Source organism: Lactuca sativa, chromosome 2, assembly GCF_002870075.4.
Source record: "Lactuca sativa cultivar Salinas chromosome 2, Lsat_Salinas_v11, whole genome shotgun sequence".
Taxonomy (NCBI): Eukaryota; Viridiplantae; Streptophyta; class Magnoliopsida; order Asterales; family Asteraceae; genus Lactuca; species Lactuca sativa.
In genome coordinates this window covers 98280057-98300917 of record NC_056624.2, presented here as the reverse complement: position 1 = coordinate 98300917, position 20861 = coordinate 98280057, and the positions used below count along the sequence as shown (strand labels likewise).

Below are 20861 nucleotides of genomic sequence, written 5' to 3'. Positions count from 1 at the left end.
ATATCCCACGCATGATCTAGAGTTGGGGGCAGTAGTGTTCGCCCTCAAGATTTGGCGTCACTACTTATATGGGGTTCGGTGTACGATATACACGGACCATAAGAGTTTGAAGTACTTGATGGATCAGCCCAACCTAAATATGCGACAAAGGAGGTGGTTAGATGTGGTCAAGGATTATGATTGTGAGATCCTGTACCACCCGGGCAAGGCCAATGTGGTGGCCGATGCGTTGAGCCGCAAGGCGGAGAGCACTCCATTGCGAGATGTATGTTTGAGATTGACCATGATAGCTCCGGTATTGGATGCCATTCGTGGGGCACAGGCCGAGGCTGTGCAGCCGGAGATGCAGAAGAGGGAACGGGTCGTTGGTTTGGTTTCAGAGTTCGTTACGGATGGTCGAGGGCTTATGACTTTTCAAGGTCGGATTTGGGTACCGTTTGTGGGTGGTACGCGCACTTCTTTGATGGAGGAGGCTCATCGGTCGAAATTTTCAATCCATCCGGGGGCTACGAAGATGTATTTGGATTTGAGGAAAGAGTATTGGTGGCCCTGTATGAAGAGGGACGTCGCATGGTTCGTTGAGAGGTGCTTGACCTGCCGCAGGGTTAAGGCCGAGCACCAGAGACCGCATGGCAAGTTGCAGCCATTGGAGGTTCCCGAATGGAAGTGGGAACAGATCACTATGGATTTCATCACCAAATTGCCGAGGACTGCCAGAGGAGTTGATGCAATTTGGGTGATTGTGGATATGTTGACGAAGAGCGCTCACTTCCTTGCCATCAGTGAGAGTTCTTCAGCGGAGAAGTTGGCGGAGTTATATGTGAGAGAAGTGGTATCTCGGCATGGGGTGCCGATCTCGATTGTTTCGGACCGTGATGTGCGTTTCACTTCCAGATTCCGGAAGAAATTTCATGAGGAGTTGGGTACTAGATTGCATTTTAGTACCGCATATCATCCCCAGACAGATGGTTAGAGTGAGCGGACGATTCAGACGCTTGAGGACATGCTTCGAGCATGTGTGTTGGATTTCGGGGGTAGCTGGGATGCGTATTTACCCTTGGCAGAGTTTTCCTACAACAACAGCCATCATTTGAGCATTTGTATGCCACCCTTTGAGCTGTTGTATGGTAGGAGGTGTCGGACCCCCATTTGCTGGGGAGAGGTTGGGCAGAGAGTGATGGGCAGTACAGAGATCGTGCTTCAAACGACAGAGCAGATTCAGCAGGTCAGACAGAGGTTATTGACCGCCCAGAGCCGACAGAAGAGTTATGCAGACAGACGCCGGTCTGAGCTTGAGTTTCAGGTCGGCGACTTCGTTCTCCTGAAGGTCTCTCCTTGGAAAGGAGTGATTCGATTCAGGAAGAGGGGCAAGTTGGGGCCCCGGTATATTGGGCCATTTCGTGTGATTGCGAGGGTAGGCCGGGTAGCCTATCGTTTGGAATTGCCAGCAGAGTTGGGGCAAATCCACGACACTTTTCATGTGTCGCAATTGAGGAAATGTATAGCCGATGAGTCGGCAGTGGTTCCATTAGAGGATATTCAGGTGGATGCGAGCCTGAATTATGCCGAGAGACCAGTAGCCATCAGAGATCGGAAGATCAAGGTTCTGAGGAACAAGGAGGTACCTCTGGTGTTGGTTCAGTGGCAACACCGGAAGGGATCAGAGATGACCTGGGAGCCGGAGCGCGAGATGCAGGAGCAGCATCCGGAGCTATTTTCAGAGCAAGACTTCGAGGGCGAAGTCTAGTTCTAGTGGGGGAGAGTTGTAATAGCCCGGATTTCCAGGTATCTTTATTGTTTTGATTTTTGATGTTTTGAGAGGGGACTCGGCGAGTTGGAGCTCAGACTCGCCGAGTAGGGTCGCGATTCTGGACGCGGGATTCGTCTGGACTCGGCGAGTCCAGGATATGGACTCGGCGAGTCCACGCTGTTTAATGAAACCCTAATTTCTCGGGTTTGGGACCTATTTAAAGGGCCTTATGGCCGTCATTTGCACCCAACAGTCCATAGAGAGAAACCCTAGAGTGCCTTAGCGATTTGAGAGAGAAAGGAAGCATTTCTTGACATTTGTGTGTTGTTTAGCAAAGAAGAGGGAGGTTCTAGCCAAGAGGAGACAAAGGAGATTGCTATTCTATGGATTTGAAGCTTAGCCCTTCAATCTAAAGGTATGATTTCGGCTCATCTCCTGTTTTGTGAAGTATAATTGATTTTAGGGTTTCTTGTGACCTTGTTGAGTTGATTGGATGGCCAAATAGTCCCTTGCTAGTGATGAGACTTTGGATCTGGATCCATAGAGGTCCAGAGAGCCTCATTCATCAAGCTTTATAGAGAACAATGGAGGTTATGACCTTGAGTAGTGATAATTGTTGATAATTCTTCATATATGGTCATATAGAGGTTGTTTATGCACCAAGTCTGGGGCTTTACGTGGTGAATCAGTCTAGGAAGGCCAGATCTATGAATTGTTGGAATAGATCTGACCTTAGAAGCAAGTTTGAGTGATTGCATGGCATGGACTCGCCGAGTCCGAGGAGCAGACTCGGCGAGTAGCTTGAAGATTGCCTTGGACCGGCCAGTGAGTGGTCCAGTCGAGTCATGGGTTGACTCAGTGAGTCAGGGCGAGTTAGAGAGGGTTGTCAAGTGGACTGAGTCGGGCTGGGACTCGCCGAGTCGTTCTTGAGACTCGGCGAGTTGAGTCGGGGTGGCCCCGCGATTTCTGCCAGGTGAAACTCGTCGAGTCAGGGGGAGTACTCGACGTGTAGAAAGGGAATCCTAGAGAGTTGGTGAGAACGTCTAGACTCGCCGAGTTGCCGTGTGCACTCGCCGAGTCCGGTCAAAGTTGACCGTTGACCGTTGACCTGTGTTGACTTCTTAGGGATAGTCAACATTAGAGATAAAAAGTGTTAATTAGAGTCATGTGATGTTATAGGAGGATTAGAGCTCGGAGGATCGAGCACGAGGGATTTCCAGGATTCGTGAGATACCGAGATACGCGAGGTGAGTCTTCTCACTATACTTTACCTTGAGTAGGTAATCAGAGCTATGTGTTAGTGTATGTATGTTATGTGTATGTTATGTGTTGTACTGCATTATTTCTATGTGATTTATGCTGTGCATGATTACAGAGTTGGAACCGGAAGGTTCCTAGAGTTAGAACCTGAGGGTTCACAGAGTTGGGTGCACGGACCCATAGAGTTATATCCTCGAGTGGCTAATATGTGTTTTATGTGTGGTATTTTGGGGAACTCACTAAGCTTCATGCTTACAGTGTTAGTGTTGTTGTTTCAGGTACTAGCGATGACCGTGGGAAGGCGCCGGCTTGATCTGTACACACGCAAGGGACTTTTGATATATTTATGTGATCTTGGGATTTGTATGATACAGATTGGAATTTGAAACTTAATGTTTTTATGAAATTAAATGGGAAATGTTTTTATATTGCGAAAAATTATTTTGAAATTCACGGTGTTACAATTTCCTTGTATTTTACTTGTATCCCCTACCCCTTTATGACCCTAGTAACATATGAAGACATATGTTTACAAGTAATTAGTGATTTAAACTCTAATTAAACACATATAGGCATCCTAATGTGATTAAAGGTCTTATGGTTGAGTGCTAGAAGGCTAATGGGTTGCAAGGAAGGAGTATAAGACCTCACTATGGAGTTTACCCTTCTAAAACTCACCTTAAGTGAGTTTACGGTTGGGAGACCACATCCCCCATGAGTTTACGGCCGTAAACTCATGGGAGGAGTATAAGTGAGTGATTTCAAGCCTTTTGTGGTTCTAGAAGTGGTTATAAGGTAATATATAAGGCTAGAGGGGTGTTTAAGGTCAAAGGAGGGTACTCCCTTGGAGTTTACGGTCCAAGGACCACTCCATGGGAGTTTACGGTAGTAAACTCTTGGATACCCCCATTCTTTGATTACAAGGCCCTTGGCTCATTCCTAACAAGTTCTAGTGAGGGTATAAGGCTTTTTAGGGGGCTTAAACTTTCATTTGGCATGTTTTAGGGGAGTTTACGGTCTAAGCATATGCTTGGGCCGTAAACTCTAGTTTACCCTTCAATTGTTGGTGTTTAGGTGTTCCAAGTCCGAAATAGCAAGTCCCTAAGCCATATCTTAAGTCTAAATGTGGTTTGGAAGTGTTTTGGGCTTGGTTTGCAAGTTTAGAGGGTGTTTACGGTCTAAGCATGTGCTTGGACCGTAAACCCTCTTTCAAGCCCTAACATTTGATGATTCAAGGTTCAAACACTTCTAGGTTAGGTCCAAAACTAGTTTCTAAGCTTAAGGGGAAGAAATTTGGCACTTTTGGCATCATTTTAGGGGTTTACGGCCTAAGGAGGTTCTTAGGCCGTAAACTCCGCTTTTTCAGCCTTCTTGCATGATTTTTGAGTTAAAACACTAAGCAATGATGTCTAGAACAAGTTAGGGTAAGAGAACATACGTTTTGGAGGCGGAAACTTGCGGTTTTTGGATGAAATCGGACTTGAGGAGAGAGAGTAGAGAGAGAAAGTGGGTCTAGTGTGGTAAAAGGTTTCTATGGAGTGTCTACCCTCCTTTATATAAGGCTTGGATGTTGTACCCGGTATACGACTACCCGATACTTATGTTTAACGAGGTTTAAACATTTTACCCGGTTAAATGGTCGTAATAAAAATAACTTTTTCCAATTAAATGGAAATGTAATATTACGTGTTTTTATTTATCTTATTACGACGATAAAAACATAAAATATAAATAAATAAAACATTTATTTATTTGTCGACTCCAAATTAACGGAACTTTTATAAAATAGAATATTTCATTAACGGAAACGGGTTATATTGACGGAATAAATTTTGGGTTGTCACATTCTTGGTGTTCTTGGTGGGAATAAGAAGATCTGGCAATATTTTATGAAGATATGAAGGTTTACAGATGACTTTTGAGAGCAAAATGAGAGGGATTTCGGTGCACAAAATGAGAAATGAAGAGTGTTTGCGGTTGATCAAATATATATATATAATTGTGATTTTGGCCTTAAAGGGCCTTTAGTTTTGGGTTTCGGTCCTTAATGGACTTTTGGTTATGTTCTCGGCCATACAAGGGGTGATTTCGGTCCTATAAGACCGAAATCTCTATGTTTCCTCATTCTAAAACCGAAAACTACTTTTGCTTTAATTTGTTGGACCGAAATATAATTGTTTTTAATATCTTGGGACCGAAAACCACTTGTTCTAGTAGTATATGACCGAAAACACATATATGGTGGGTTATAAAACACATATATGGTGGGTTATTTTATGGTTTAAACTTTTAACTTTTAACTTATGTTGTCATATATTAGCTTAACTTAATATAGGTATTAAACTATACTTAGTTATTAGCTTATAATCATGCCCTTAAGGCATAGAGGACACAATGCAACAAGGATTGCAATGTGTTTTCACTTGTACTTGGTTAGGTTTTAGACCATGCTAGGTCTAAAATTTTCGGATTGTTACAAAAAAAGCTTCAGATTATGTTATTTATAATACAGTTAGCCATAGTTGATAAGATTAGTTATTATTTGATTATTTATTTCCTTATTTGTTTGCTAGTTTTTTTTTTTTTTTTTTTGACTGACAGTTATTTTCTTGTATATGTTTTCTTTTGAGATTGATCAATAAGAAGATACTTATATGTAAACATGTTATGGCCTTAAAAATATTCACTGAGTTGCTCATTTTGGTTAGATTCTAAGGAACCTGGAATAACATCATTGGGACCACTATTAGTATATTCACAAAACAAAAAAAAAAGATTAAAAAAACTAAAGTGATAAGAACCTATAAAATTAGATTGAACATTTGATTGAGATTACATTTTAAAGGGAAATATATGTAATGTGTTCATATAACATAATATCTCTTGAAAAGAAAAGATATACTTTTTTTATGGCTATAAAGTCTGTAAGCTTTTTTTAACATAGAATAACCAACAAAAATGTATTTTTCTGCTCTAGATTCAAATTTATCTGTTAATTTTAGCTTTGTAGCAAAACACAAACATCCAAAATTCCTCAAATGATCAAGACCTGGAGTATGGACATAAATGATTTCAAATAGAGACTTCTCCTTTAATACAGATGAGGGAAGTCTATTAATCAAATAAGCAGTTGTAAGAATTGTTTCAGACTACAGAAAAAGAGGAATTCCCCCTTGAAACAATAAGGATCTAGAAACATTCTGTAAATGTTTATGTTTCTTCTCAATAATGTCATTTTGTTGAGCAGAATACACAAATGTTACGATGGACAATTCCTTCAATTTTAACAAAGTTATCAGACTAAGAATTTATAAATTCAGAACCATTATAACTTCTAATTGTTTTCACATTTTTTTTTCCAAATCTATTTTTTTAAGTTTGGTAAAACTTTAAAAAGTTTCTAAAACTTCTTTTGATTTTAAAAGGAACACCCAAACAACCTGGAATAAATAATCATCAACAATGGTTAAAAAAATATTTAAAACCTTTCTTACTTTGAATCCTATAAGGACCCTACACATCACGATGAATTAATCTCCTAACCTCACTAGACTTGTGATCACTTAAAGGAAAAGGATCACGAGTCTGTTTTGCCCTGTGACAAATTTAACAAGGTTGGATAATTTCATTTTTCAAGCAAAGAGAGTCTGTTAAAACAAAAGGCACTTGATCTGAAGGATGTCATAAAGGACTATGCCAAGTATATTTAGAAGCAAAACAAGTTGCATTAGAAGCATTAACATCTAAATCAAAAAGAAATACCCCCAAATTCTGAACATAACATTTATTTTCATCAAATCTAACAAAAAGTTTACTATCACGGGCGAGCTTATTGAAACTAAGTAACAACTAACACATCAAAAACAGTAGAAAAGCACTGGAGTGAATATTAAAACTAGCAGAAAGAGGAACTAGTACTCTATGAGACTATTCCTTGAAAAAGCAGTTTACACTATTCATGGGAATATGGCTTCTTAAGCAAGCATAAGTTAAAAACTGCATGAGTTTCATAAGCTGAGAATGAATACCAAATTGGGTGGAAAAGAATGAATACCTAATAGTAGGCAATTAACAAGTTCATCAGATTGCCTCCAAAGTTAATATCAGATAAACCATTTTGAGTAAGAGAGTTAATTTGTTGATAGATGTTGAATGTACTTTCTGTTCTTGTATTATAAAATTGTATTTTGAAAAAATGTAGCCAATATCATGAATATATAAAACAATTTTCACATCTATAATGTAATATTCAGCTATACAAATACAATACCTTAATTAGGAAAAAACTAAAGAGTGAGTTAAATAATAAATAAAAATTGTAACAATGCTAGTAAAAAGGGTAATAATAGAGTGGCATGTCAGATTTATGGATTGTAAACTCCTGCAACTGCAAGAGGATAGTATAAAAGTAAAAGCTTGGTTAACCAAAAACCAGATGCGGATAGTATACAATTTGAATTTGGGAGATACATAAAATTGTTGGTTTGGTAATATATCTCAAAATGGAGCTACGAAATCCGTTAAGCGTGAAGTGAACTACCGACTGCCACTATATATATAAGAGAAAAAGAGATACGAACGAACCAAGGCAAAAAAAATAAAAAAGCAAAAACTTTATGGTTGCACTTGCATCAATTCCATTTACTTTTCCCTTTGTTTCTCATCGGTTAACCACCACCACCACCACCATCTTTTTATTGCTTGTGGACAGGCTTCCGAAAATAATATTTGTAAGAAAAACCAGAAAAAGGTTTGCAACCAGGGTAGGGCGAAACCAATAATAACCTCTCCCTCCCTAAAACAGGCCTAAACTGTAAAATATATATAATATATATAACTCACTCACGTGAAGCCTCCTTGTCTTTGACCGAAAGCAGGTGGGCGGGCGGATGGGGCTGCCCCGAGGATTCCGATACTTGGGTCGGGTAAACGGGTCCCGTTAGCAAAGGGAGGTCTTTGGTGTGGTGGTGGTTGGAAATGGGTGTTTGGGTCGGATTCGGCCCGTCTTCTTCTTTTCCATGCTTCGAATTTTGCAGTGTCAAGGCCTTTGTGGACTAATGTGGATGTGGATGATGATTGGTGGTATGAATCGTTTCTGAAACCTCGTCCTCCTCCTCCTCCGTTGATTTGGGAAGGGCCCACTCCTACTCCTGCTGCTGAGTCTCTCTCTTGTTTCAGTTTGGAATAGATTTGTTGAAGTTTGGCACCCGATAGATTTGAGAAGGTGGACACATAGTTCCATAGACGTGTTGTCATCTCTGATTTCATTATCCAAAAAAATGTTATGGCCCGTTTAACCAAGGATAAATAAACAAATAAATAAATAAGTTTGGCATACATACTTTCTTGTTTATACGGATCCTCCTCATGGTCAATAACAATTTGATCAATTTTTCGCCCGAGAAGCTGCAAATAATTTCTAATTCTCGAAAGAACCTGAACACAAAGTAAAGAAAGAAATGATATTAAAAAAATAAAGGGGTATTGAAACAGCACAGCTACTACAAACAACCTTTTTCCTTAAAAGGTACTAATTATGTCATGTGGTTGCAAAATTCATTCAATGATAACATTGTTGTTATCCTTCTCCTTCATAGTGGAAGTGAAAGTTGTTTTCTACTTGCTAGCTAAAATTAAGTGACTTTTTCTAACAAACAAACGATTCCATGCGACATTGTATTTGCAAATTTTTTTCTTACTAGGATTACAGCAGTGAAAAGTGATTTCGACTTTGGAATATTGTACAACAAACAAATGAAATGAAGGAAAGGAGTGTACCTTTTCCTTGGGAAGATCTGCACTGGTGGTTTGTAGGCGATGAAGACGCTCAAGTGTCTTTTTTTCTTCAGTCAAGACATCTTCACACCATTCCATCCATTTAACTTCTTTGAACTGTTCATACACTTCTTCAGTGTCTGACATCTCACCTTCCTCTTTAACCAAGGGCTCGGTTTTCTTGCCAGTGCCACGTGTCATTTTGATTTTATTTTTTGGGAGTTTTGCTTCAGGAGACCCTGAGCCTGGTTTCCACTGTTTGCCTCTAGTGCGAGAAATTGGGTTGTTGTGATTTGGAAATTGATCTTTTTGCTTTTTAGTGCCCTTTCGACCCCCTTTGGTCCCAGAGGCCTTGCCACCAACAGCCACAAGTTCCTTAAACAAACAAAAATCACTCAATCATATCATATATCAATCACGCCAAATAGTAGAGCATTATTTATTCAGAATTAAGGATATACAACTGTGGTAGAAGCTACAACATGAACGTCAATGATTATTAATAACAAAAAGCCAAAGCAAGCATAAAAAATTAAGAGTGAAATCAAGCAAGCAAGTACCATTTCAAGAAGTTGAGAAGCTCTTTCTTTTAATTGGGGAGCTCGTGGTAGGAAAGTTTCATGGTGTTGAAGTTCCACAGGAGCAATCTTCTTCAAGAGCCCAAGCTTTTCATCCATCCGTATCTTTTCCCAGTTCCCAAATCCATGATAGTGAATCCCTAGCAGCAGTCTTGCATCATCCTCTGAAAAAAAAAATATCACAACCATTTACCTACCTAGTGTTTTTGGTATTGTTCAATTGAACTCCAATTTCTTCACACAAACTAGAAAATATATATCTTTTATTACAATCTCAATCTCAATCTCTTGTGTGTAAAAAAAATCATTGATTATAAGTGATCACTTAAAAGTTTATGTTGTGATTACATATAATGTTAAAAAATGATATAAAAGTTCCTACAGCCAACGAACCCAAAGAGAAGAGAAACTTACTCTGGTTCCAGCCACAACCTTTAGACCAAGTTGCAGGTTTGAGGTACATCAAAGCCTGAAACTGTGAGATTGGATCATTGTAGCGGTTTACTCGTTTTGCAAGGAGTTGAAGTTCTTCCACTCGGCTCAATACATCATCAGCCTTCACAGGAACACCAAAAAAGTCCAACAATGGCCCCTGATTTCATTAAACATCAAAACAAAATTCATTTTTAGGTTAGTTGACCACAATCCCTCCAAACCATCATGTTATGTTGTTGCCTTTCAACAACCTAACTTTGTAGAGCTAAGGAGGGCATTTATGTCTTTGTCTTTGGAATGGACAAGAGTAATAGAGAGAATTTTACCTTTGCATCCATACTTCCTCCTTTAACTGCTTCTCTGCAACCATCTACTAAAGCATCAAAAAGCTCAACCTGTGCATCTACTGGAGCAGCTTCAACAGACCCACCAACCTCTGCAGCTATTAAGCTGATTTGGCTATCGTTTCCAAACTTTTTCACCTGGATCCATCATTTTTGTTAGGATACAAACTCATCTTCAAAGGCTGTTAACAACTACCAACCTACTTTCATTTATTTCTTTCCATTTCTTCTACTTTGAAAAAACTTCATACCTTCAATTTTTTTACTTATTTGAATTTTTCAAGCAACAGTGGGATGCGATAATAAACACATAAATCAAAGTATGGTGTTATTTCTTGCTAATTATATTCAAACTATTGCTAACTGTGAATATACAACAGAAAAAAGGTAAAACGCAAATTAGATATAGTAGTCCACATAACCAAAGAACATTTTTTATGAAAATCTATTTCAAGGAATTCTCACAAAAAAAAAATGTTATCATATACTAAGATTAAAAGCTTGTAAACGCAGTTGATGAAATATTTTTTAAAATATGATCGTAAATCTATACATTATTCATAAATTGATTAATTAATAATAAACTCAATATACAAGGCAATGTCTTCACTCTTCATAAGCTCCATTTTACAATCATACAAGATTTCAATAACAACTTTGCATAATAGAAATAGAAATATGCCTCTACCCTTGCTCATAAAATGCAAGAAAGAATGTAGCCAAAGGGTGCTAGTTTAGAGAAAAATCATGAACATGAGCTCATTTTCAGCATTTAAAAAGGACTGCTGAGCATATAAAAAAAATATGTAAATTATAAAGAGAGGGAGACTCACTGCACGAAAAAAACGTGTAGCATCTCTCTTTGGTAAGCTCCCATATGACCAGCCTCTGACTTGAGCAGAAGCTCCCTCAAGTGCAGGTGGTTGATAAGTAGAATAATCAGCAGCAGCCTTTCGGCGTTTTATTCCTCTCTCTTGTAGTTGTAATTCAACACCCTTCTTTTTCCTTTTGTTACTATTTCTCTCAGATGGGGTCGCCTCAGCATAACTCTTGCTGTTCCTTGCAGCTCGAGGGGCTAAGGCTTCCTACATTTATTATAATAAATAAATACACATTCTCAAAAAAAAATAATAATAATACACACACACACCTCAGCCTGTGAGATGGCATCAGGTTTTATCCAGCGACTCCAAAAACTTCCATCATCTTCAGCAGAGCAGAAATTTGCAACCTGCCAAATCAAATGAGGAATTGTTATCACATGATATAACGGTGGAAAGAAGAGAAATTTTATGATATTCTTGCCTTAAATGCACTCAGCAATTCATGTCCTGCCTCGTCTTCAGCACCTTTCTGTTCAACCTTCTCTGCCCTTTCAAGAATCTCATCAATATCCATGCTCAGAAGCCGCTTTTTGCTTTCTTCCTCATTTTTATCTTCTTTAAACAGTTCCTCCGCCCCAAATCTTAAAATAGCTGATAACTCATTCTGGAACCATAACACCAACATCAACATGTGTGTGACTCCTTACAACTCATTAATGGCTTCTTTTCATACCACACACACACACACACAAATATATATAACTACTAAAAGCATGCATACACATACTTGTGATTGTGATCAATACAATACCTTGTCAAATGCACTCCCTTTTTTCGCTTCTTTCTTCTCCAATCTTCCCTCTGCATTTAGTTTCTGAATAACCAAATGGTCAAGTACCTGAAAAGAACAAATCCAAACATAAGAAAAACAAGCATATCCGTGCTGGTATTCAAAGAAGAAAGCAAAAGTGCATGTTGATACTTGAAACTTGTTCAAAGAAAGGCTAAATGAAACCTACTTTCAATTACTTGTTTATTATAGCATCCTACTTTCATTTCTTTCTATTACACCTTTGTACTTGCAATTTTTTTCCTACTTTCAAAAATCTACCCAATTAAGACATTATTTTGAAAAATCTGTCCACTGAAACTGCTTTGTTTATTATAGCTGGGTAGATCTTTCAAAAAACAATGTTGTAATATAGAGAATTGCAAATTAAAAAATCAAACTTGCATTAAACCCTTCAAACGAAAATATAATAATATATATATATATATATATATATATATATATATATATATATATATATATATATATATATATATTTACAGTTCACATTATCAAAATAATGTATCAACCTAGAGTAAATAAGAGATTATGCAAATTGGTAGTTAAAAGAGCATAACCATACATACCATCTTCTTTTTTGCACGCTCCAAGATGTCTTCCTCAACACTCTTGCTTGTCACGAACCTATAGATATTAACAACCTCCTGTTGTCCGATTCTATGGGCTCTGCTCATTGCCTACATACACAAGATTAATAATATGAGGGAAATCTTCATAATCAGTAAAAAGAAGCATAATTCAAAATGAGTAAAAAGAAGAGAAAATGTTTGAAATAAGGAAATAGATACCTGGAGATCATTTTGAGGATTCCAGTCAGAGTCAAATATGATTACTGTGTCTGCTGTTGCAAGGTTGATACCTAAACCACCGGCACGAGTAGAAAGAAGGAAGCAGAAATCATCACTGCCAGGCGCATTAAAATGCTCCATGGCTTGATGCCGGACCTCAGCCTTTGTACTTCCATCAAGTCTCTGATACTTGAACCCCTTAATTGATAGGTATTCCGCTAGAATATCCAACATCTTAACCATCTGCAATGCATTATATATACATATATTAATACAAGGATGGAAGGAATAACCAAGTGTGCAAAATCATTTTACTATTACAACATACTTGTGAAAATATTAGAACCCGGTGATGTGTCTCATGAAGTCTGTCAAGAAGCTTGTCAAGGATAACTAGCTTTCCACTGCTAAGAATTACCCGCTCCAGTTTACTGCTACCGCTAATAGCAGAGTCTCCACCATAACCATAACCATGGTCAGCGCTTTCAAACAGGAATGGATGATTACAGCATTTCTTCAACTCCACCACAATGTTCAGAAGGGAAACCTCAACATTTGCAACAGATTAGATGAGATGAGACGAGACGCACGCAAGTCAATATTTATTTAACTATTATATGGACAAGGACAACTGTATGTCTAAAAAAATAACAGCACCGATTATATTATATTATAAAGAAAACTGAAACGTTGTATTTTATAAAAAGTATTAGGCTAATATTAGCACAGAAATTATTTCAAAAATGAATTTAACATCAACATGTTTCTCTCTCTATAACACAGGCAATAAACATCTTAATATATCTTTTTATTCACATGAATACTAGCTAACCTGATTTCCACGTACACCTTTGTTGAGGTCATGAAAGTTGCGTTCAAGAATCCATTTGTAATACCTGACAAATAAATTATAAAGCAGTCAGTCAGTTAGGTGGCAAGATCCCATGGGGAGAAATAGAAATAGAAAGAGAAAGAGAATATTACTGTTTTTGTAGAGGGGACATCTCAACCCGGAGAACACGCTCGATCTTTGGGGGCAAGGACTTCTCCACATCCTTTATAACTCTTCGCAGAATGTGGGGCCGCAACTCCATATGAAGATTCGCAAGCTATGTACACAAATTATTATTAAGTATAAAATATCATCTCACTTTTTACCCTTACTAAATAAATGCAAAAGGAAAGGATGTATATGTATGTTAAAAGTATAATAATTATTCCCACCTCAATCTCATTGAATGAGCTCAGGTTCTTGTAGTTTTGAACGAATTCATCCTTGCTATTGAATTTATCAGAGTCCAGAAAGTGAAGCAACGCCCTGCCATAATACAAAAGTATATATATATCAGGGTTATTTACTTGATAGTTGAGAAAACAACTGGCACTCCAATAAAAGATAGATAAAAATTACCATACCATAGTTCTTCAACACTGTTTTGCAAGGGAGTCCCAGTAATAAGAAGCTTGTTTTTCGTGCTGAATTCCTGTGAAACAAGTAGTAACCAACTAAGAATCAAGCAAAACAAAGACAGAGACAGAGAAGAACTTTTGTACCTTGAGTGATGTATATAATGAAGCTTCGCTATTTTTTAATCTATGTGCTTCATCAACCATAAGATAGTTCCACTTAATTGTTGATAGAACCATCTTGTCCTTTAGTAAAACTTCATAGGTAGTCAATAGGGCATCAAACTTTGTAGTTCCACCAGTGTTCATATCAGAGAAAAACTCATACTGCTGACAAACCTATGCATGAAAAAGGAATTCATTTCAAATAATCTGACCTACAACAAACAAATAGCAACCAACGTACTTCATTGATTTGTTTTTCATCCCTATTTCCATTTCTTCCTATTACAGACAGCATTGTCGTACCCAATAATATTTATTTATAACAATGTCATCCAAATTCCAAACCAATATTCACTCACTCACAAAGCTACCCCTTGCTAATGTTATGCAACAGAAATGAATTTCATCCATTTGGCAACTATGGAATGGAATCGTGAATTCCAATTATGGAAAAGGTTTGTATGGAAGGAACACAAAAAATAACCATGGTTAACTAACATACCTCTCGGCTAGCACGGGTCCCAACATATACGATCACGTTCATATCAGGAAGCCACTTTCTGAATTCTTTAGCCCAATTTGACAAGGTTGATAAAGGAACAACAACAAGAAACGGCCCATGAATTTGTTGTGAGTTCTGTAAAAAAAAAAAGAAAAAAAAAACTATTTTTAATCGCTTTGTGAAGCAATTTGGCAGAAACATGTGAGAAATTAAGATATATGAATACCTGGAGGAAACCAAGCATAGAAACAGATTGAACCGTTTTTCCAAGACCCATTTCATCAGCTAATATCACATTTGTATCGTTTCTCCAACTGCACTGTGAATATTGTTAATAAGTACAGCTTTAAATATAGCAATTACCTAACCCTAATGGAGGTATCTGTATCACATACCTATTAACAAGAAAATTCAACCCCTCAAGTTGATAATCTCTCAGTTTCCCGCCTTTTAGCCAATCCGGCTGTTCATCAAGTTTTCTCAAACTTGCTAAAAGAATAAAAAGTAATAATTTAAATAAAAAAAATAATAACCGACTTAATGTTTGATAGGTTGGGTAACAGACAAGAGCCACTAAATAAAAAAAAACCACATACCCATGAGACTGAAAGTATGAATATCCTTCTAGGGTTAGTTTATTTGTTATCCTCTTAAATCTAATGTTAGACTGTGTTCTTGATTTAGAAATGGTAGTATATTTTGTCCAAGGAAACATATTCTTAGATTGTCGTTATAATATGATTAGTAATAAAAACTGCATCTTGAAACATAACATACCTTTACTCTTTCTTCGTTGAAAATCTACCATTTTTCCATGTGCAGCTGCAAGGGCAGCTTCTCGAGCCTGCATCCAAATTGACAAAATCAAAAACCAATAATGGAATAAAAAGGATACCCAAATAATCCTTCTTGAACTCAAACACATTAAGACTAAAACATTACCTTGTATTCATCAATTGCTGCTTGTGCAAAAGCAATATCATCAATCTTCTCCCTGAAAATATCAAAATTAAATACAAGCATGTGCTGCAATGTCTCATTTTCATTGGTTAGGGAAAAAATTAACACACGGGAACCTACTTTTTCAGTGTCTATAAGCAAATCATAAAAAAATCAAATAACAATACGCACCACAAACTAACCACCAGTTATCAGTTAGAGCATATCAGCTAGACCAAAATCAAAAATAAAAATACTCTTGTAACACTGATATGGCAGAATACAAGATTGAGCCCAAAAGATCCCAAAAAAGAGCACTTTAGAATAAAAGTCAATATACAAAATTTTGTATACATTATTACATACAAGGTAAAATGAGTTTATACTCCCTCTATTTCTGTGTGTCCATCTCAGTGTGAGTAAAACTAGACTGCTAATAGAAACAAACATAAACGTGAATTGTTGATTACTACTAGGCCATGCTACTCAGCAAAAAATACGAATAAAATAATTATAAATAAATAGTGCCACCTACCAACACCTGAGAGAAATAAAAAATCAAGATTCATAGAGGTTAACTGTGTCCACATACCATGTTGCTTCAGCATAGGAGAGTCCTTGCCACTTAACCAAATACTCTGGCACTTCTGAACTTTTGCCGATTCTATCAGCAATTATTCTCTCAACCTAATTGGTGCAATTTAAAAATAAAAAAAATAAAAAAATAAAAAAAAAAATTACATAGAGCAGTGTGAAAGGAGAAAAAGGAATGACCGAAATTGCATAAGCTATAAAACCTGACAATTCTGCTTGATAAGATCCAGATCCATCTCCTTGCTCACATCAATGACCTCAATCTAACCAAAAAAGGATACAAAATAAGTAAAATCAGGTCACTTTGAAAAAAAAAAATGACAAGGCTATAAGTTCTTGATAGCAAAAAGTAGATAATATAAGTGATGTTTTACACGAACGGAAGCAAAATATCATGTTGCAAACCAATATGCAGGGTTGTGAAAGAGGGCATAAATAATTTTGGTTTGATGAAGTTCATAAAGAACATAGAACTAGGAATAATAGGATCATCAAATCATAAATCGAGTCAAATGCAAGAAATAGCAGTGTACTTTAATTGATTTGTTTGTTATAGCATCCTACTTTAATTTCTTCCAATTATAATCTATTGAATTATAGCAATGCCAGCAAAATAAGAAGCAAATTTCACTGCTACAATTGGGTAGATTTTTTAAAAGTATAATGTGTGAATTAAGAACAATCTGAAAATACAATGCTATAATTGTGTAGCTTTGGTAGTACAACACCTTAAAAAGAAAAAAAAATGAAAGTGCTATGCTTTAACACAAAACAATGCTTGTAAATTCTTGATTGTAAACTAGTCAACTTTCATACAATAGACTACCAATACCATGCGCAGATATAAATATAGTATTCAAGGTGAAATGAATGTAAAGCAGTAAAAGGTTTACAATTGCCTAAAATTTATAGGATTCTCCCTCTGTAGAAATAGTACTAAACTTTCTAGTCATAAGTTTTATATGCAACACAGTAAACTCTCTTGAATAGATTACCAATCACATATTCAGCTATACTGTGTTCGAGATGAAATGGCAATTAATAGGCCTAACACTCCTCAATATGCACAACTTCCATGGGGAAACATGTTCATACTTCATACACTACGACATAGAGAACAATTTAAAAAATAGATTAAGGTCAAAGCCACTTATTTTAGAGATCCTTGATATAGCTACTAAGCCTTGTTCTGCTTCATTCATTCATATCAAAATCTTCACCCCTAGAACAAAGTGCATGCCTTCATGATAGAGCTAAATAAACGCTATGAGGCATAAAAGAGTGTCTTTATAGCTTACATCTGCCTTATTCGGTGGTAACACCCAAGAAACAGAACAACATAACCATAATTCAAAGTGCCATGAGTGACTACAACTTCCATGCATAAGGTATGGTGCATGTGAGGGGCAGAGGGAGTTGGAATCTAAATGAACTTTCAAAGCAAACATTAAGGCTCTGCTTCTCTAATCTCTATCAAACAAATAAAACAACCCCATTTGATTTTATTTTATAAGAGAAGGAAAAATATTAAGAACATGAAATAACCATTACCTCCTCACGAGATACTGTTCTCCTATGCCTTATTTCCTCCATGATTTTCTTAGTGTAGTTTATAACCTTTTTAAAGCCACTCAGCTGAGATGACCACAAACAAACAAACAAAAACAAAAATGATTAAAAGGGAATGATAATCATAACATTACACCAGAAATACTTACATTTTGTAGTTCAGAAAACGATTTCCATTGACAATGCAAATGTGACTGGCCTTTCCACTTGATAAAAAATTCAGTATTGTTCCAATCTGGCTCCGAGTCAAATAATTGGTTCAACAGTAAAGGCTCTGTAGATCTGTTGGTTCTTGCAGCTTCTTCTGCCATGCCCTTTGGCTGATGCCATAGCACCTTCTCAATCGAATCACCATCTTCCTCTTCCATGTCATCCTTACCTCACAAAAGGGTATATACAAATTAAGCTTTAATAATAAACAACACCACATGACTACTATAAGTATAATCTATTCTAGTTCTACACACCTTGTGGCCCTTTCTCTTGATATCGTCATCATGCTCCTCACTTTCGCTTTCAACATATGATACTTTCCGCACTGATCTAGTAGAAGTTCTAACTTCATTGATCCTTCCGGAACCTTTTGTAAGAAAAGATGTGTCTTTGCGAGGATGGCTGCTTTTCCTTCTTGTACTTTTGAAGTCCTCTTCTAAATCATCGTCTAAATCATCATCTGGCGATGAGTCATCTTCATCAAATGAAGCTCTCCCTCTTTTCCTCCTGCTAAAAGATGTAGATGTAGATGGTTTGGGTTCTCTACTAGACTTTGAACTACTACGCCCTCTCTTCTGCCTTTGCATACCACTTGGTTTTTTATAAAAATCATCTTCTGAAATGTCGATTTCATCCTCCTCAGAGTTATCTTCATCCAAATCCTCACCATCCCAGTCATCATCATGTCCCTGAAGGATTGAAAATTTGTTTACTCCTCAAACCCAATAGATACGCATAGGCCAAAATAAAGTACAAGTAATAATAATAACCTTCTTCCCTCTTCCAACACTTGTGGTGACTAAGTCGGGATCAAAATCTGCATCAGCAGGGTCATCTTCTGCAGTATATTAAGAAAATGTAAGTACATATCTTATATCTTTAAGAGAAGCACACATGAATATATATATATATATATATATATATATATATATATATATATATATATATATATCATCAAACAACATCAAGTTACCATCTTCTTCATCCTCCTCGTCATCTTCAAAATCAGCATCTTCCACGTATGCACCCCGAGATGAATCTTTTGACTTCTTTCTAGACACCAAGTTATTGGCAGAAACTCCCCGTTGTGGCATTGAATTATAACCACCTGCAGCTGCATTATTTAACAGCTTGTGATGCTTTGAATCACTTTGGTCATCTCCATCCAACTCGTAGTAATCATCAGACAGCATCTCATCCACATTTTGACCCTTATTTGCCTTATCCACATCTGACAAATCATTGCCAGATCCGTCTTCATTGTTGTAAGCAGAACTGCTTTTTGATTCCTCTGACCCATGCTTCTGATGCATGGGTTGACAGTCCTTCCAAAATGTTGATCCCCATCTCCCGGTTGTTTTCCTTGTAGTAGCATTAGAAGTTGTTAAATTCAATAAGCTATCATCATCCTCAGCTGCACCATGACCATGATATTGTCCATCTTCCATCTTTGTTGCAAACCCTTTATCCACTCTCAAAGTTGTTTCCAAATCAATGCTCTCGGCTCTTTCTATAGTTCTACCATGGCTCTTGTATTTAATTCATCGTCTGAAACTGTCCCATGAATGAATATCGCAAATATATAACAATTGCAAACAACAAAATATGGAGTAAATTACATACCAGATGCTCACAGCAAGTTTTTTCTCCATCTTCTGTTTCTTTTATTGAACTCCACAAGTTCTTTCAGAGTAATACCAAATGCTCTTTCTCTCTTACTAATAACTTTTCTACACCATCAACCAGTATAACTTCTTGAACAACACTCTGTCATGATCATGAAAACAAATTAACCATACATAGTAGACTTTATGATCCCCTTTTGGGCATTTTAGTGATTAACCTCAAAAGATTATCGTACTGAAGTGCACTGTACTATGAATTAAAGCACAAAAAGAAGCGATAAACTCACATTTGGAGGAGAATCTTGTAAGTATGCTACAGAGTTTGCACACTGCCAAACACCCAAAACTTGTGAAACACTAAGAGCTTGTGTTGTATCAAAAGCCGAATCTTGGAAGTATGATATTCTTTGTGTTCTTCATATGATGGGCACTAAATGATAAATCGAAGCATTACACACTGAGAGCTTGTGTTGTAGCAAAAGCCCAATCGCACAGTGCAATTAGTGGGAAAGAAGAGTAGAAATTGAAGCATCAAACAGCCCCTGAAGAATTTTAGCGAACAGATGGTGGGCAAAAACTAAACACACAATACTGATCAACCAATAACCTAAGCTGGAGAAACAACAATCATAAAACTAAAAAACTCGTACCCTACCAATCGATAACTTAATATCAAATCAAAACAATGAATCCATAAGAACAAAGATCGGCACATAATTAAGCTATCGAGTTATCCAAATTAGAAGATCACCTGTTTCCTTCGATGTCAATGTTAGGTTGAATAAAAGGAGAGTATTTGAATTGCAATTCGAGGGAAGGAAGGCGGTCGAGGAGGTGGACGGCGCTGGAGAGGACGACGGTGGAGGAGGTGTCCGGCGAGGCTGAAGCAGCGTTGGGTGAAGTCTCGTTCAAGATGGGAGCGTCTGTGATGCCGATGGTATCAGGGCAAAGGGCAAAAACGTGAACGTTACCGAGTCAGCAATTCTTTTCTTTATGAACCGAGTTAGAGATCAAATTTGCTCGCATCAAACATATTGACTAACGAGTCAGACAAAACGTCTACTAACCACTAAAATCTAAGCCCTAAGACCGGTCTAAGTGCGCCTCTACAGCACCATGTTGCGTTGGTGCGGTGAACACGACATCGTATGATGGAGGAGCGGTATGACCACCACGAGACTCCTTTGCTGCACTTAATTTTCTTATTTGCGGACCACTCTTTTTCAGAAAAAAAAAAAAAAAA

The 20861-nt window shown here is 37.2% G+C and overlaps 1 protein-coding gene across 5 annotated transcripts; it reads right to left on the bottom strand.

Moving 5' to 3' along the window:
- Positions 1-7430: 7430 nt before the first annotated feature.
- Positions 7431-20829, bottom strand: LOC111880290 (protein CHROMATIN REMODELING 5). 5 transcript variants are annotated; one of them, XM_023876704.3, is made up of 33 exons: positions 20370-20829; positions 19906-20230; positions 19617-19760; positions 18967-19547; positions 18764-18831; positions 18248-18682; positions 17930-18154; positions 17763-17846; positions 16415-16474; positions 16210-16304; positions 15621-15672; positions 15456-15522; positions 15074-15167; positions 14905-14992; positions 14679-14813; positions 14159-14350; positions 14021-14088; positions 13829-13922; positions 13589-13713; positions 13437-13500; positions 12933-13151; positions 12605-12847; positions 12383-12493; positions 11778-11864; positions 11448-11630; positions 11293-11373; positions 10976-11227; positions 10125-10280; positions 9778-9955; positions 9346-9527; positions 8789-9160; positions 8353-8446; positions 7431-8268 (listed from the first exon to the last, which is right to left on the bottom strand). In XM_023876704.3, the coding sequence occupies exons 4-33, from the start codon at positions 19439-19441 to the stop codon at positions 7853-7855; spliced, it is 4995 nt and encodes a 1664-aa protein (XP_023732472.1). In that variant the 5' UTR covers positions 19442-19547; positions 19617-19760; positions 19906-20230; positions 20370-20829; the 3' UTR covers positions 7431-7852. The 5 variants fall into 5 exon arrangements, with proteins under 5 accessions (XP_023732472.1, XP_042755063.1, XP_023732471.1 ...); XM_042899129.2 differs by having other exon boundaries at positions 19906-20225; XM_023876703.3 differs by having other exon boundaries at positions 19906-20160.
- Positions 20830-20861: the final 32 nt, after the last annotated feature.